The sequence below is a fragment of the Chelonoidis abingdonii genome, chromosome 10 (assembly GCF_003597395.2).
Source record: "Chelonoidis abingdonii isolate Lonesome George chromosome 10, CheloAbing_2.0, whole genome shotgun sequence".
NCBI classification, from domain to species: domain Eukaryota; kingdom Metazoa; phylum Chordata; order Testudines; family Testudinidae; genus Chelonoidis; species Chelonoidis abingdonii.
In genome coordinates, this window is record NC_133778.1 from 40,319,143 (window position 1) to 40,336,015 (window position 16,873).

The 16,873-nt window shown below is 37.1% G+C and overlaps 1 protein-coding gene across 1 annotated transcript in view; it reads right to left on the bottom strand.

The window, feature by feature from the left end:
• Window positions 1-3,918: 3,918 nt before the first annotated feature.
• The window catches only part of HAT1 (histone acetyltransferase 1), a 44,203-nt gene continuing 31,248 nt past the window's right edge, over window positions 3,919-16,873 (bottom strand). Inside the window, exons 10-11 of the mRNA XM_032771041.2 lie at window positions 14,923-15,039; window positions 3,919-4,339 (exon numbers count right to left, since the gene is read on the bottom strand). Coding sequence (XP_032626932.1) covers window positions 4,172-4,339; window positions 14,923-15,039 — 285 coding nt within the window. The 3' untranslated portion in view covers window positions 3,919-4,171. The remainder of the gene's footprint in view (window positions 4,340-14,922; window positions 15,040-16,873) is intronic.

The window sequence follows — 16,873 nt, forward strand, 5'->3', positions numbered from 1 at the left end:
AGCCATTCACAGTCTTTGTTTAATCCTGAGCTGAAGGTGTCAAATTTGCAGATGAATTGGAGCTCAGCAGTTTCTCTTTGAAATCTGGTCCTGAAGTTTTTTTGCTGCAGGATGGCTACCTTTAAATCTGCTAGTGTGTGTCCAGGGAGGTTGAAGTGTTCTCCTACAGGTTTTTGTATATTGCCATTCCTAATATCTGATGTGTCTATTTATCCTTTTCCATAGGGACTGTCTGGTTTGGCCAATGTACATAGCAGAGGGGCATTGCTGGTGCAGGTGAATGAACCAGTGATAGTGTGGCTGATCTGATTAGAGAAATCTACAGAACATAAGCTTGTAAATTCACCCCGGCTCTCAATGTGGAGGAAGATACGCACAACTTCTCTCCCCCCCATTAGAAATGGCACAAACTGGTTTTAATAATAAACAAAACAAGTTTATTAACTATAAAAAGGCAAATTTTAAGTGATTATAAGGGATAGCAAACAGAACAAAGCAGATTGCCAAGCAAATAAGACAAAACATGCATACTAAACTTAAGATCTTAAAGAGACTGGTTTCAAGAAGTAATTTCTCAATTTAAATGTTGTTTTAGGCAAGTTGCAGAGTTTCTGTAGCTTAGAGTTGCAGTTATTTCTCTTTACAGACTAGACTCTTGTCTTAGTCTGGACTCAGCCCTCGCCTTTCCCTCAGCTCAGTTCCTTTGTCTCTTCAGGTACTTTCTTCTTGGGGAGGAAGGCAGTGAAGAAAAGTCCTGTTTGCCTTACTCCCCAAGCTTAAATAAGATTTACAAAAGGAGGGAATCTTGTATTCCAATATTTTTTCATTTTATTTTACCCCTTTGTTTTGAAGTTCTTGCTGAGATTCACAGGGTTCCGTACTGGTAACAAGAGACTTTCACTGCTACTTGTATAAAAATTGTCTAGTAAACGATGAAAGACTGTCAGAGAGCAGAAAGCAGCATTCTGATGCTTCTGCAACAAAGATCATCATACACAACTTTAGTTTCTTGACCATTGCTGTACAACCTAAAAGTTCAACCACAGTGTTTTCAAGTTCAGCAAACTTGCCTTTAAATCCTGTTTCAAGAAGTTTAAAGTTTCACATGGTCTTCAGTTAAAGTGATTGAGCAGTTTGCTTGTAGCCAAAATGGATAAGAAATGCATGGAGACTTTTTAAAAAAGATAAAATCACTTAAAATAAATCTGTTAATGCTTATTCCATACATAATGAGAAGTTCCCATTAATATTTAATAATTCAATGGAAGAACAGCAACTTCTTAGTTTAGTTTATCCCGAAAAATTTTGATTAAATTTGCTTAAATAGAAATTTGCATTCTGACTCCTAGTTTTCTACAGAATTCTTGTCATTGGAGTGTCTCACCGGTAAGGAGTAGAAGACACGGCCTAATTCATCATTTAATTATCCAATTTTGGTTTGTTGGGGTTTTTTTTTTTTTTGCTAATATCCACAGCTGAAGTGTAAACTTCTCCTTTCTCTCTCAGTATTTAAAAGAACCAAGATATTTAAGTATGAAAAGTTGACTACTGAATGCGTATATATTATGCTACCAGGTTCACAGCTCCACAAAATGAGATTCCTGTGACCACTTAATAGCAAAGCTGTGCAAACCATGTTATTCTGTCAGGATGGATGAAAAAAATCAATGATTAAAAAATAAATATCACATTTTAAAATTTAAATTAAATACAGATTTTTAAAAATAAACCTATTTAAAATTCAATTTGAAATTGACAACTTATGTTAAAGCCTAAAATTATATTAAAGTAATTTTAATTTAATACAAGAATAATATTAAGCATCTCGTTTGCTACTGAAGTTTTAAGGAAAGTCAAAGCACTGAGCTAGTGGAAGTCAATAGCTAAACACCTGCAACCACAGTTGGTTGAAGTGCTAAATCAATGTTTGACAGCAGAAGCCTCTTTTACAGGTAGAGAGAGAATATTTTTTCACTTTTGTTGGTTTAACTAGTTCAATACAAATGCAAGTTCATTCAAAGTTAAGAAGCTGACTGGGAGTTGAAAAAAGCAGGAAAGCTTGTTTTCTTCTTCCAATCTGTGAATAAAAACTAAGTGTGAGAGGATGAGACCCAATAGTTCTAAAATCTTGAAGGACCCAGTGACCGGAAACAATCAAGTGAATTCATTAACTACATAGAGAATACTTCCTTTGTTTAGTAAATTGCTGTTAAAAGGCAAAATATGTTTTCATATATTTTTTGGATAAACTTTTCTTACGTATCCCGCACATTTAAGGTAGTTTTACTTAATATAAAAAACCCTGTTTTTGTGTCTTTTTAATTGAATTTGAATTTCCATCCAAATAGAATGAGACAAATCTCAAGTAAAAAATTAATCTAGTAAATAAGAAAGATCATTCATTTTATAACAAAAAATGTTAAAATTAAGACTATTAAAATGTAATAAGACTGAATAATTTAAGTTTAGCTAAATCATTGCTTAAATAAATGTGCATATAGTGTAACCTCCTGGTTAGCAAAAAGAAGCACCATGCTGAGTGTAAAGCCTATACTTAGTTACAAATAACGTTTTAATGGTTATCAACTAATGGGAATGAAGTTTTAAGAAAATAACTAAAAATTACAAATGCAAAACATGATTAAAATTGATTTTTTAATTTATGATTAAAATCTGTAATTTAAATTGATTTGATTTCAACCAATCCTCCGTGAAATCTATTAAATAAATTGTAAGAGCAAGTCCATAGAGCCTCTCTGTCAGTATAACAATTTCAGTGCTAACTATACCATCCTGTACATTACTGAGAGAAGGACTATTAAGATTGACACAGGGGCCTACTGCACAGATAGGATTTTGAGAGGGAGCAGTTATACAGAAAAGGATGATTCACCCTATCAGACTTGCATTTATTTCATTAACTTGAGCAATGTGGATAGTTATAGTTGCTGCGTGTACACTTTGAATATTACAGCACCACAGATGGTTTGCAAGTAGAATACATAATAATATTAAGCGTTGTGGGACTCTTATGTATCTGCAGGAGTGGTAAGTCATAAAGCAAAGTGAAGAGTGGTCTGGTAGCATCAATTGAACTTGAGTGTTCTTGTCATCAGTTCAATTTTTAAAGTTTTTGTTCTGGCAAACTTTGCCAAAAAGTCCAACTCTCAGAGCTAAGTAGTTAACGGAAAACTGGTAGTTTCTGAAAGCTGTGAGTTACAGGAGTTGGTTATGGGATTTCAGGTAAATACCGTCAGAAGAGAGTGTGGAACATTATATAAGTAACCTAAACACACTGAAAGGAGAAGCTATGCCTCCATAGGCTAAGCCAATTGCTTAACCATGAAGAGTTTTAAAACTATTAAACAACACACATAATAAATATGTTACTGTTCATTAATGGTTTCAACATGAATTCTCTAGAGAGAAAATGACCATGGATCTCAGTTTTTGGAGCCAAATATAAAGTCCATTTCTTCAAATTAGCATTCCATCAACAAATCTTTTCTACCATACTCAGTCATCTTTCAACACAAACATATTACAAATTGCTAAAAAAATCACTACTATTTATGTTTATTCCTATAGACAGGAGGGGATGAGGATTTGATATTGTTTAAGATGTACTCAGGTCGTATGATGATGAGGGCCACGTAACAGTGTATGCAAGAAGCAGGTGATGAACATCAGAGGGCAGGAGAATGAAATACAATTTTGTAAAGATTTTCTAGTAATTAACGCAAACATTTCATGTTTGAAATAATTTGGTTTTATTTTTAACTTACCTTATGAACAACTGAACTATTTAAGAAGTCGCTAACAATCTCAATACTCTAGGCTACAGTAGTCCAACTTGCTTCATCTCAAGCCTCACTAAGCATCTGAACAAAACTGTACAGAAGACCCGAACACTTGCAGTGATAATGCATCTCAGAATCTACATTCCTGTTTATTTAAGCAGTAAGTGCCCCAAAACCTAAGTACAACCATCTTTAAATCTACAACACAAAAATAGAAAATATTCATAATGCACAGAAAAAACACACACAAAAAGTCATCTTAAATGTGATTAAAACGTCACGAGATTTTGCAGTTAAGTAGCAATTATGGATGTGCTTCACAACACAATGTATAGAAATCTGCAAGTTTCCTGTACAGAAAGGTAGAATTCTCATGCCTGAGCAAGTCGTTCTAGGACCCTTCGGTAATCTGAAACAAGTTGCTGGAAGCTCTCTTCTAACTGTTCATACTGCATATTTAGGTCTATTTGGTTCAACTGGTTCGTCAGCTCCTCTGGTCTCAGACATCTTCTCATCTTGGCAAGTTCTCTTTGCTTTTTCTAAACAATTAAAAAAACAGGTTTAAACAACGTCATCACCTTTATTGGCAGATATTTGTATTTTTAGAATGAAATGAACAGCAGTAGAGTTTCAAAGACTTATCCAAACTTATATATTCCTTTTATTAGTATGTATTTCTTCCCAATATGTCCCTACTTTTAAACAAGAGCAATGGGAGACTGGGTAAATTTTCCTCATAAAGCACTTTTCCCCTTGAAAGTCTAAACAACGAGGTAAATAATCAACTAAAAAAGTAGTATCCAGATTTCTGTATTTTTTCCTGAAGCTAAGAGACTGGGAGTAGTACTACTCATTTGTTTTTTATGCCACACAGGTGACTTTGTTTGTGTGGTGTTGGTTTGATATATATATATATAAAAAAAAAGTTATATTGACCTTAATTTTGGTAACCATCTGAACCGATACTACTTTATATGTTACTCCTCTATCAGTATTAACCATGCCTATGTACTGTTATGCTGATCTTCCCATATAACTGATGTATTTCCCACATAATCTATTTAACATCCACTAAAAACTAACTTTAACCACCCTTCCTCCACTACTTAGAAAATAATCCAAGAATAAGCAAGGAAGGCCTAATAATTATATTTGATGCAAAAAAAAAAATCGTATGTGGGTGATCAATATTTGGGAATAGCAGTAAAACAGACCCACCCTCACAAACACTAACAGAGGAGAATGATTAGTGGAAACACATAATGGGTCACTTGTTGCACAATATAACAGACAAGAATGCACCTCAAAAATGTTTCCTCACTAATTCGTAAGCTCCTCCACATACCTCCACCCCATTATCCATCAATAAATTATACCTAACTACTACCAACCCCTCCCCCCAAAACCTATTAGGAATTTAAAATACTGATTAAAGATAATATGGACTAAGTACTTCCTCAACGCTCATGTCCTCAGTCCACTTCCAGTTAGGAGACTCAGGGAAATAAAGGAATTGCTATAGAGGAAGAGAGGACATGTCATGTAATCCAGTACCCTCTGGCCAAAGTAGTGTTCTTCAGAGCAAGTGATAAAACCCCACAAAATGGACCTAATTTTGCAATTATACCATGAATGCAGACAAAAGAGAATTTCTGTCCCCAGCTGGTGGTCAGTTTGTGCCTAAACTGTACCCAAGCATTAAAATGCCTTTTGGTTTTTAAATTGCAGATGATATTCCTATGAATGTCCGTCTGTTCCTTTTATGAATATTAGTAAGCTAATGTCTTCAGTGCTACCAAGAGGCAGTCTATTTCCACAGGTTAATTATATGTTGAGAAAAAAAGTATTACATTTTAATTTAGAGTGGCCTCTTGTTCTTGTATTATAGGGAAAGGTTAAAAAGGAGCACTCAGCTGGCTCATTCTAGACCACTTGCTGTTTTACATACATCTCCTTTCTTGTACTTTTACCAACTTAATAGAAAAAATATTAAAGAGAAGGAATTCTTTAGGCTGACCTCAAGTAAATAGCCTGAAATGATGGGATGAAAATGAGCAACGGAAACTATAGGCTGAATAACAGGAAAAATTAAAGGTCTGGAACAGTTTCACAAAGAAAGCCCACATCACTTGCATTGTTTAAAAACTAGACTGGACAAAGCACTCATTAATAGACCAAGAGCAGTCCAGCACCAGCAGGGAGGATGGACAAAGTGACCCCGCATTTTCCAAGCTCTGACTTCTCATTCATCTTTTTAGTCTCTCCTTCTATGGAGGCCCTAAACCAGATTTTCACTGCCTCTCTCTGGACCTTTTCCATTAGTGTCTGGGTGATGAAGACCAAAACTGAACACAGCACTGAAAGTGAGGGTGTATTATCAAATATATACTGGCATGATTTCTAGCCTATTCTTAACAGCCTAACATTATCTGAGCACAGCTGTGCAGTAAGAGGACTTCACTGAACAGTACATGTAGCCTAAGTCTGTTTCCTGAGATGTTAACTAATTCACAACCTAGTAGCGTACAAGAGCATTCTTGTTACTTTGTGTGTTTTGTCTACCAATGACTACTTTGTACTTCATCAAAAGTTACCCAGTTCCTTAGTTTTGTTTGCTTCTTTCCAAGTTCTTCAAGTCCTTCCTAATTTTGACTGTCATCTACAAATGTTACCACTTCACTATTCCCAGCCACTTTTCCCACCATTGTTCTCACCTGCTTAAAAATTAAATAGTGACCACCACTAGTCCTATTCATGATCCTCTTCCTATTAACCTCTTCTCCATCAAGACTTGGCTATTTATTTTCCTATCTCAATGAGTTCTTAATCTGTAATAGGGCTTTACCTCTTTCATAGTGGTTATCAAATTTTCTTACTGTCCTTTGGGGATGGTCTCTAACAGAAAACTTTTTAAAGTAAAGATTACAGTACTGTTTTTGCTATCACCACGAGAAGTTACCAATTCTGTAGCAAATGCACTTACTCTATATGAAAAGGAGCAGTAAGAAAAAGCTTAGTTTCCTGAACTTTCCATCTAAATGATCTTCTCCCAGCCTATCCCAATAGAAACAAATTGCAAGTATGTCAGAGCTGTCACAGCACTGTCACCTGTGTGTTGCATTTGTCTATGCAAGCAGGTCTAAAGTGGCACAGATGAGACATCATCTTCTCATGCTGCCACTCTGTTCTTCCTGGTAATACATTATAGACTAAAAGCTCGGACTCGGAAGCAGGAGTTAAACTGGGGGACTAAGTTCCATTCACTGTTGAAAAAAGGGTCATCACTATTTTGATCAGCTGAGCTCAAACATAATACCAGTTTCCACTGATATAAAGTGGCAGCATGTTATGTCAAAGACATCCTTTCTGAGTGGGTTTTGAGTGTTCCTGTAGTAAGTTTTGGATATATCATCCATAGTGAGGGAGACAGTGTTCAATATATAGCATGTTAATATTCTAGTATTTGTGCCACCTGGCATTTGTTTTTCCAGCGGAATAGCACAATTTGTTTTTTTGTTCTTCATATTACCTCCCTACCACTACCAGTACTTTAACCTCTGGGATGGGAATAATTTAATTTGTTAATGGAACAGTTTGCTAGGACCATACACTCCTTGTGCTGGCTTCTCCTCCTAATACAGTCTTTGGGACACTTTTCAGGTTTACTATATTCGATTCCTGTTTGTAAGACGTAATTACTCAGATGCACTGACCAATAGATAAATAATCAATATATGTCAAAGTGAGAGAGCGCCTGAAACAATTTGACTCCATTATACTTGTATGATTACTTTCCCACTGCACTGTCACTAGAGAATTCTGATTTTCACTTATTCTCCCTCATAAATTTTGTCCTGCAGCTTTTTCTGTATCTTAAGATTTTTGCACACCACTTTCATCCTCCTATTTTGTGGTGCTGGAAAGGATCGAACCAGTACTTCTTGCCTTTCTACAAAATCTAATGGCCCATCACTTGGGTCACAGCAGTGTTCATACACATTTTTCATTAAGGAACTAGCTACTGCAGTACGCTGTTAGAATATTAATGAGTGCATATCTCATGATTCCACAGATCTGTATCCTAATGAAAATACCAAGAAAAAACAAGCACTTCTTGCTGTTCTTGTCTTTTCCTCAGCTCTACATGGAAGTATATCAATTAGTGATTTTGTTCTAATTAAATGTGTATAGTTAAAAATCTAAATGCTACCAGAAGTGAAAGTATTGGAATCTCAGTTATTTAAACGTTCATGTCTGCAGTTCAAGTTTGGTCAGTCTTCATGAGCCAATATTTTTACATTAGTCAACAACAGCTCTGTAAGGGCTGAAGTCAGAGAAAGCTGTTCCAGATAAAAGTTTCATGTGAGAAAAATGTGTTTGGTTGAAAGCAAGTCATTCAGAATTGCAATGCTTTTAAGAGATGTGTTCAGTGTTTTTATCTCCCCATTTGTGTGCATATGCACTTCTCATTTCTGCTTCAGACAGGACCACTGCTTTGTCTCTCCACCTCACAGTACCACCATTGGTATTTCTACAACAATAGTATCTAGCTGAAAAGAAGGTATTCATACATCACCATCACTACAATCATTGTCCTATATGCCTAGTACATTAGCAATGAATCACCCTTTGTGGTGTCTATGTAATTATACTGTCTCTGGTAAAACAGAGAAGAAAAATTCTTAAGAAATTTCAGTCTCAAAGTAAACGCCCTTCTAGACATCACATATTGCTTTCACAGTCATTTCCCAGAAAGCAGAGAAAGATAACAAAATTTTGGATCTTGGAGCCTTTCAAGTAAATCTGGGCTCCCATCCCATGAGAATTTTCAAGATGTCAAAACCTTTTCCCATACCAAAAAATTTAGATTAGAACTGAAACATTTCATTTTCATAATTTTGAAATGTTTGTTTTGATTTAGATCTTTACATTTTACTATAAGGTAACAAATTTCTAAAACAAAAAGTCATTTTGAACAGAAAAATGGAACTTGCATTTCAAAACCATCAAAATGAGGTTTCAACATTTTTGAAATTTTCAAAAAAAATCTGAAATGGGAAATTCGTTTAAACCATCTCTTTCCTTCAAAGAGTTTAGGTTTTGACAAACTGGCATTTTCTGATAAAAGAAGATTGTTTAGCTGAGGAATTCCAGAGCCAGCTGCACTTTCAATTTTTATTTATTTATTTATTTTTAAAGAAAGGAAGGAGGGAAAACAGTTGCCCATTTCCATTCACCAGCTCAGTCCCAGTATAATTGTTAAAGTTTTTTCAGTCTCACTCTTCGCACTATTCTCTGCAGCCTCTAGGAAGCTGCTGTCCAAAAAAATTCAATCTCCCCTCACATCCATACATAAATAAAACTTTCAAAGAAATTGGGTAACTGGAACAGTATCACCTATGAATTTGAGCCTAATATTACTAATTCTTAAAACAATTAATTTTTCAGAAAGCCAGGAAGGTACTTTTAAAGTGTAGTTGTACTTGGAAATAGATGAAGTGGCATCATGAGGGTCCACGTTAGTTGAAGGTATTTTAAGATCAAATTTATTCATGTTTTTTATTTCTTTATAAGCTACCAAACGGAGATATTACCGTCAAGTTAAAGTCTTTCTTTTCTCATTGTCACCTGTAAGTTTCTGCATGCCAAATTCTGCCTTTACTTATACCTGTGCAACAGGTTACACCTGTGCAATTCCAGTATGTTCACTGGTATTACACAGGTTAAAGTGAAGGGACAATTTGGACTGCAAATGAATATGTGTAATGTGACATTTTTGTTCCTTACCTGGAAGCTGGTAGTTTCCTACCAGTATATACCTAATCCAGCTCATAGCTGTTGTCACAAAAGCAATTCTCTAGAAGATTTGAGACACCATTTTCCAATCTATAAAGGCAAGAGGTACCTCAACATACTCCCAGTAGATACTTCAAAACCTTAAGCAAAAGATATCTACATTTAACAATAAGAGCCCAGCAACAGCAATCAATAACTTCAAGGAGAGAATAAAATAATTGCTGGACTGGGTAGATGATCAATTTATAGTGAAAGGAATTGTTCCATTCTCCTACTATCATCAACCTACCAGTCCTGGCCCAACTGGAAATTAAACAGTAAGGAAAAGAATACAGGAACAAGAAAAGGGTCATCTTTCAGGACCCAGTAACAAAAAGCAGCATCCAACAAGGTTACGATATCAGTTTTGTAATGCTTAGTAAAAAACAGCAGAAACAACCAGGTCACAGCCATGAAAAGCTTGTAAGATGCTGTTTCTGATGCTATCATGGGTATAGTTGGTTGTGCTCTTGAAGTAGTTCTTCTGCTGATTATGAGACCCATACAATAGCAGAACAAACTCATCTTGCTATATTGGTCTTGATGCTTTGAGGCTTTTCATGATCTCCATAAAAAATGAAAAGGCAATTCTATCTGCAGAAAGAATTTTGTTTTGTCCAGATAGTACTTTTTAGCATTCTTAAAATCCAGAAAATGATGGTGGTGAAGCTCCGAAGGGCAACATGGATAGCTGGAACATAAGCCTTTGTGAACCCAATGCCCTTGGGGGGTGGGGGAGGAATGTGAAAACAACCCTGCAATACCTTGACAAAAGCTTTTTTAAAAATAATATTTTTAGGGTTAATGCCAAAGGGGGCAAACTAGGCTGCAAGTGCAGAAGAATACAGTGGTAAATCTTATTTTAGAGTCTCATCCAGATTTCAGGATAATTCTCCCAGATCCCTTGAGTAGGCAAGAGTCCAGAAAGTTCAGCTTCTTGCGGTGGGATATTCTAATCTAAAGTGCTCAGTACTTGCCTAAAATCTGCATGGACTTCAATGGAAGCAGAGTTAAGCTAATACAGAGTGCTTTGGAAAATACTACCCTTTGTCTCCAGGTTTGGGTGCCTGATAAAGCCCAAGACAGGAGATCTCTGGTTACTGGGCAGCTTTAAGAGATCTTGCCTTGATGTATGAAAGCCAAAACCTAGAGTTCAGTAGAAAAGCCCAGTTCAGGCCAATTTTCATGGCAACTTTGGCTAATGATTGAAGGCATGAAGGCACAGAACTTCCCACTTGAAGGAAAAGGTGTCCATCTTCCAAGCAGACTTCTGTCAGTGCTGGGAGTAGAAACAAGAACATAATTGTTGTAGAAAAAGTTCCATCTTGGGACCCCAGAGGTGGGGGAAAAGGTGTGTAAAACATGTTGGTTTAACTTAATTACTACTCTTTGGCATAGGCACTTATTGAGACATCCCTGCACATAACTGTCTGCTTCTTATGACAGCCTTTCAATACAAGACATAATCCTGATCACCTCTATACAAAGAGGAACTCCAAAGTGCCCCCACATCTGGCAATACTGGTTAGGGTCATTCTGTTGCCACAATTTGTAAGAATTTATAGATTCTAGGGAAAGAGCAAATTTCTTCAACACATACCAGATAAACCCAAATTCTAGTCAACTGATGCCCCAATGACCATTTTCCTGGGAACACTTTGGTCAGCACATCAGGGAGCCTAGGTGGGTACACCAGCTTCTGAAGCTTGCTGCTTTGGAGATCCTGATATGTCAGTTCCAAGAGTGGGTTCCCTTGCAACAAGTTGTTTGGTGAAGTAAATCATTGAGGAATAAACTATTTCTGCTGAAAGGGGAGACAACAGTAGAAATTATTTTCTATTGGTCTCATAACAAGAGCATTGATTGATGGATCCTGTTGCCATCAGGCATGGGTAGAAGGAGAACTGAAGAGATGAAGGGAACAATGCCCAGTAGAGAATAGGCCTACTAATGAGCCTGAAGTAGAGAATAAGCATCCACAATGTATATGCAATGTACAGGAACTGTGCTGATACATTCCATGTCTATACATGCTGGGATGTTGGCTCCAAGAAACTTTTATAAAGCTGCCACTGTAACAGCAGCTGTGGGCTGTACCTCCCTGCAGTTGGTGGATTGGGTACAGTATGAGAACAATTCCACTGATGTCTGGGAAGAAACACAATTCCACTCACTACTGCATGCTGTGTGTTAGTTCTGCAGGGCAAATAAGAGTTAAAACAAAAAATTATTCTTTTGACCAAAGTAAGCAGATCTTACTTTGAATACTCACATGGAGCACCTCAGCTGAGAACGTACTGTTTTTACATAGTCACCTCTCAGAGCAGAATCATATTTTAAGTCACAAATCCTTCAGTGGTCACAAAACAAATCCTCTGCTTATTTTGCTGACAGTTTACTTCCATGCTCTTTTAATATCCTAAACAGAACACTTAAAAAAAAAAAAAGTAGTAATTGAGTCTTCAGCCCTCTCTCTGTGATCTCCCTTGGAGAAAGTCTTCTTTCCCCTTTTGATGCCCTTCATGACTTCATAAGTAATCCACAGCCTCAACTTCAAACAATTATATTCTCCTGTTCATTTTCATACCAAATCTTTTGCTTTTTAAAAGAATTGTTAAGAAAAAAAGGAGTATCTTTAATTACAGCAATTATATTCATCACAACATTCTCAACTTCAGCAGTCCCTTCAACTTGTGAACCAGTAACAACAGATGTGGTATCTTAGTTCAGTATTTTCAAACAATGATCTCTTTGTTAACATGGACAATTCTAAAGGAATGAAAGTATTACAGAGTTTTTGGTTTTGATTTTCTACACTTTCTTCATTCATCTAAGGGAGAGCTGTACGATGGAATAGGTCTATCATGAGACAGAGTTGTGGGTAGTTTGCAATATTCTGCACTTACACAGTCCTGTTCAACTGAAGATCTCATAATGCTTTATAAATATAAGACCTTACCACCAGTAAAAGAAAGGTATTAAGAGTGTAAGTTGTATACATCTCTGTGATGTAAAGATGAGAAAATGTTTGGCAATCTGAAAAGCTGTTTAACAACAGGTTATAATTTGGAAAGTGAGCTAGGTACGAGTTAGTTTAACTACAATTGTTTTGAGAAGTGGTTTTTGGAAACAGCATGGCTGGAATTTATTTATTCAACCACAGAAGTAATGTGCCTGTTATTTCAAACTATACTTATGACTGTAAGATATACAGCAAAACCTCAACTGTTAGTGAAAAAATGGGTATGCAAGCTGATCATGTTTCAAGAATGTGAAATGTGAAAACTAACTTAAAACAAAACTTATGTTAATTCAGTACAGAAAGAGTATATGAACCACAGCACACGGATTTAGTGAATATGCGAGGGGCTTCTGATAGGTCGAAAGACAACACTATGAATAGTTAATAGGAACCATTGACCATGAACGTGAGAATCTTTCGGTGGCTCTGGTGAACTGCCATGTGAAAATGGGTGTCTAAGTCAAGAATAGCATACCAGACCCTGGTATCTAAGGAAGGGATAACGGATGCTAGAGTAACCATCTGGAATTTTGTTTTCTTTAGGAACTCGTTTAGCTCCCTTAGACCTAAAATAGTCCAAAGATCCCCCTTTGCCTTTGAGATTAACAAGCCTCTGAATGACATGGGAAACTTCCTGTATGTCCCCCATGAGGAGAGACTGGACCTCCTGAATGCTCTCATGAGAGTGGTCCCTGAAGAGGGATGTGGAAGGGGGGAATTGAAATAAATTGAAGGGCGTATCACAGTTCCACTGTGCTTAGGACCCACTGGTTTGTGGTGATGACCACAGTGTCAATGGAACTGGGGAGACTGGCTCTGAGTCTGGAGATGGGATACCCGTGAGATCATTGCTGGCTTCCTCCTGGATGGAACCCTACAGAGAGATGCAGCAACTGTAGCAGCCCCCAGTATTGAATGGTTTGGGGTGAAGCTGGGACTGTAGGAGTGGGCAATTCCAATCCTGGTACCAGACAGGAGTCCTAAACTATATGCGAAGCCAGCATTGGCAAGTTCAGTGATTCTCAAGCTACCTCAGAAGCCTCAGGTGTAGATGGTACTGAAAAGGTCTCCTGACTGTGGTATCGAAAGGTACGCCAACACTTCAGGGATTGGTCTCAGTGGACCCTTCCTGGGCTCCAGAGTCAGCAATCCTTGCTGGCTTATGGAGAGTGCCTGGTGGTGCCTCTTTGTCACATCTCTGAATCCATGCCTCCACTCAGTGCCTTAACTGTCAATTTTGAAGGCTTTGGTATTGAGTCTTTGGGAGACTTATGTTGTCTCTTCTTAGGTACTGGTGACAAGGATCTGTCTCTGGACCAAGTCAGATCAGAGGACCAATTGGCCGTGCTAGGTACCTGTTCCGAGTGCGAAGGTTCCAATGGCGGGCGATGCACAGACTCCATAAGCAGGTACTTGAATGTGGCAGCCCTGTCCTTTTTTGATCAGGGCTTGAACCCTCTACAGATGTGACACGTCACTCACATAGGCCTCTCCTATACATTTAAGGGAGCTGGTGTGGGGGTTGCTCACTGGCATAGACTTTTATATAAGCAACAGGCCTTGGTGCCCGTAGAACAAGGCATTAGTCCAGTACCAAGCCTGGTACACAAATGGGAACCGGTGACCCAGTTCTAGAAAGAGAGACTCTGAATTTACTCTTTATCTAACTATGTACAAACACACTACATTAGACTAAAAATTAATAGTGCACGTACTATATACGCTAAAAGGGGGAAGATTTGTAAATACAAGGATTGAAGCTCCAATAATTGCTACTGCCGATAGGAAGGAACTGAAAGGATGTCAGGGAGCAATGCTGCCCTTGATACCTGCATGCAGTGGTGCAAGGCACCAGAGGCTGCTCATGCTGCCCTGATGGATAACGCTGAGGGAAAAATCTCTGACAAACGTACCCATGGCATGCACACACTCACAGTAGAATGAACATGTGCAATCACTTGAAGAAAAGTATTATTTAAATAATGCAACACAATTGTTAGATAAGAAATACCTCTAGAAATTTAAACTTTGTGGATATCTCAGATTTTAGCACAAAGTAAAATGGGATCTTCAGCATGGCAGTGTAAAAAGATTCCACTAGACAATACAAAAATGCTCTTTGTGCATAGATCACTTTCATGCTGCATAACTAGCAACAGTTGACTGGCAACATAACTGGCATCAGCTGTATTTATAGAAACGAAGCAAAAACCATGTTTGTTTAATTCTGGAGTAAGTGTTAAAAGGCACTTAAGACATATACACCTTATATGGGCCAATCAATCTTTTTTTGACATCCAACCTGTAGCCTCTGGACTGTTCTGGATCACCCATGTCTGTTGCACGCAACCGGAGAATTTCATAAACCCGTCTTGTGTGTTGCTAATCGAAGGGAAAAAAAGAAAAACAGTATGAATAAAAAATGTTATAATTTGCAAGCTTATTGCTGAATGATTTAAGAAATGAAAAGATGTGAAAATGCTACATGTTCAATTATTTTGCTCAAGATGTTACATGTATCATGAAAGATTCAAAGGGCAGTGACAAAGACATGATTTTCCTCCCCCCATCACTTTCTTACTTCTTTGCTACTTCCTAACAAGTTTGGTAGCTCACTCAGTCTTCTACCAACGTTTCTTCTAAAATAATTCCCCGTCAATGCAACCAATGCCTTTAATGCACCCCAGAATCCTTTGTATCAACTGCAGTAGCACTTCAGAAGCAGCATTGCTCAGTTGCAAAGGATTGTAACACTCAGTCACAAAGGCACAAATTGCACAGGAGTTCATCTAATTAATCGGCAGAAACCCTGCAGCCAGAGTTGAAAGACAGTTTGGAACTAGTCTGTTGGTCGGCAATTCATAATACTGTGGTTCCATTGCTAATTTGGAGCTGCTCCACTTGCTGCTTTCCTTAAAGCCACCTCCACACCTTAGTTCTGTATCTAAGCATGGAACAGCAATTTTCAAATTAAACTATTTAGGAGATGGGGAGGGAGGATCAGACAAAACCCCCAAACCAGTAAAGTGGGGCAAGTCAAGGTAGTGATACAATTGTATTTAGCAAAATTCAAAAATTTACTAAAAAAATAAAAAATAAAGATTCATGTTGCCATTACACTTCTGTTGCATCTATTCTATAGCTTTTGGGAACACTGTTCTAGACCAGGGGTCGGCAACCTCTCAGAAGTGGTGTGCCAAGTCTTCATTTATTCACTCTAATTTAAGGTTTCGTGTGCCAGTAATATATTTTAACATTTTTTGAATGTCTCTTTCTCTAAGTCTATAATCTATAACTAAACTATTGTTGTATGTAAAGTAAATAAGGTTTTTAAAATGTTTAAGAAGCTTAATTTAAGATTAAATTAAAATGCAGAGCCCCTTGGACTGGTGGCCAGGACCCGGGCCGTGTGAGTGCCACTGAAAATCAGCTCATGTGCTGCCTTTGGCACGCGTGCCACAGGTTGCCTACTCCTGTTCTAGAGGAAAAATGTTTGTGTCAGTCCCTAGAAATAATGGGCAATGAAGCATTATTTAGAGGAATAGAGCAAATTTCTGGTTATGTTAACGGGATTTTATTAACTCTATTTATTAACTTAACTCATTTCCTAAGAAATTTCTTTACAAAAAATGAATAGTTTAATAAAATTGCCTCCTACTTCTTAAAGCCTCACAAATCTACAACAAAATATGTGCAATCAAGTTACATATTTTCAGAATTTAAAAAGAATTTATTCTGCCTTTACTGTATGTTCTTTAAATAGAGATGGAACCTTTGATCCGATTATTTCTACATGTTTAGCTAAGTTTTCATTTAAATATTAAATATTTATCTATTCAAATGTAATGTCCCATAGACATGCAAGAAGTCTGCACTCTGCTGTCCCCTTACACCACTATGTAGTTTTCATATGTAAAATATGGGCACACTTTTCTTTTTTACTTAGGTCTCAGTATTTTCAAAGACTTCATAAAAATCAGAGGTTCAGATAAATCCCAGTATCCAGAAAAAGTTAAGGGAAGAAACAGAGTTCCTGCAGAGATGCTAAGCAACTCTGCAGCTCCGCTTCTGCAGTTTAAACACTCCATAAGGAGCTTACCATCAGTCTTCAGTTCTGTAGCAGCTTAGAATCTTCCTTTTAGTAGTTTTTTTTACATTTCAGTATTTTGTTATATATCCAATTAAACCATATTTTATTAGTATAAAACACACTGTT